The sequence below is a fragment of the Cyprinodon variegatus genome, unplaced genomic scaffold (assembly GCF_000732505.1).
Source record: "Cyprinodon variegatus isolate N-32 unplaced genomic scaffold, C_variegatus-1.0 Scaffold355, whole genome shotgun sequence".
Lineage (NCBI taxonomy): Eukaryota > Metazoa > Chordata > Actinopteri > Cyprinodontiformes > Cyprinodontidae > Cyprinodon > Cyprinodon variegatus.
Genome location: NW_015150808.1, coordinates 688,809 through 690,326, shown reverse-complemented (window position 1 = coordinate 690,326; position 1,518 = coordinate 688,809). Strand labels below are relative to the sequence as shown.

Here is a 1,518-nt window from a genome sequence, read left to right as displayed (position 1 = left end):
TCATTCCCAATCTTCACCCTTATTTTTCTATCCATCAAAAAATTTGCTACCATCCTTCGCATGCTGACACCATCTGGTGAAATTCGGTACTGCACATTTTACTCCGCACAGCTCAGAAGGTGGCTCTGGGGGAAACATCCGGGGCTGTAGCCCAAGTAGCCACCCCCTAGATCCGCAACTGATCGATCAGGAGTATTGGCTTCCATGATGCAGCCCTGGGCTTCCTGTTCTCAGTCTTGATTCTATAAAAGCAGCTCTCTGACTAAAGATACTTTATACAGATATGCTGAGTGGTTGCATTTTTATTTTTTTTCCCTGCTGCCTCTTCATCATGACTCTTAGAAGCATCATGGTTTTCATCATCCCACTTTTCATCATAGTTGGGGTACTGAGCCCAGGTGAGTCTGCTGGTAAGTTTACACCATCAGATGTAACTGTACAATTCAGACTGAAATACAGACCACATGCTTTGTGTGTGACCTTTTGATCTGTAGGTATTTGCTCCTGGCGAGACTGCTGTAAAAGATATGATGATAAAGTGGTCAATATCCGCCACATACGAGGCTACTGCGAGCAAAGAAAACAGGGAGACTGCATCAAAGCTATCATGTAAGAATCTACTCCATTTACCCTTACACTGTGTGACTGTATTCATTTTCTGATAAATATAGCTTTAGATGACATGACATGACTACCATCAATGAAAACCATGGTTTCATTCTAAAATAAAAACAAATTAATAAATAAATAGATAAACAAATATTTTTAGGAAATTCAGCTTCTAGTCTGTTCCCTTAAATTCCTTTTTTTAATTATTTACTGTCACTAATCTATTGTTCATAACTTTGGTTATAAAATTGTTTTTGTTAAGGTAATGGATTATGCATGTATAATTAAATCAGCAGTGTCTCATGTTTGTCTTAAAATGTGTCTATCATAGTTTCTACACCACCAATTACCATGAAGTCTGTGCAAATCCAGAGGATGAGTGGGTGAAGGACACTCTTAAAAGGCTGGGGTAAAATAATTCTTTTTTGTTTGTAGCATCTTGTATCAGTTTAGCTGCAGAGTACCTAATGCCCCTGCATAATTGGTTTAATCATAGGAAAAATGTTGTATATAAATGATAAATTATTATTTTTGTTTTGTTTTTTGTATTTCTTTTTAACTCAAATCATGTTGAATACTTATCGCCCAAAACCGAATATCGGTATGTATATACATTTTACATTTGGTCCAAATTTGGCACACACTGCAAAAACGATCTAGAAATGAGCAAAAATTTCTTAAATGAAGCGTATTTAGCATTAATTTGAGTAGATAAATAAAGTGATCTGCCAAATGGAATGAGTATTTTTACTTTTAAACTAAGATAAGTAGCCTACTCGAGTTGAGAGGGGTTGGCATCACCGCAGTGATATTGGATATCAAAGCTCCATGGAGTCAGGGGGATCTAGCGAACGGTTGATCCGACTGAGGCTCTCCGATGTCGGCCAGCATCTCTCAGCTGCTCCCTCC

At 37.8% G+C, this 1,518-nt stretch overlaps 1 protein-coding gene across 2 annotated transcripts in view; it reads left to right on the top strand.

Moving 5' to 3' along the window:
• The first annotated feature begins 292 nt into the window (after positions 1–292).
• LOC107091862 (C-C motif chemokine 20-like) overlaps positions 293–1,518 on the top strand; it is a 13,274-nt gene continuing 12,048 nt past the window's right edge. Inside the window, exons 1-3 of one of the 2 annotated variants that reach the window (XM_015386040.1) lie at positions 293–398; positions 495–609; positions 941–1,073. In XM_015386040.1, coding sequence (XP_015241526.1) covers positions 332–398; positions 495–609; positions 941–1,022 — 264 coding nt within the window. In that variant the 5' untranslated portion in view covers positions 293–331 and the 3' untranslated portion in view covers positions 1,023–1,073. Of the gene's footprint in view, positions 399–494; positions 610–940; positions 1,074–1,518 lie in introns of those variants that run through there. The other variant, XM_015386039.1, reaches the window with a different exon arrangement.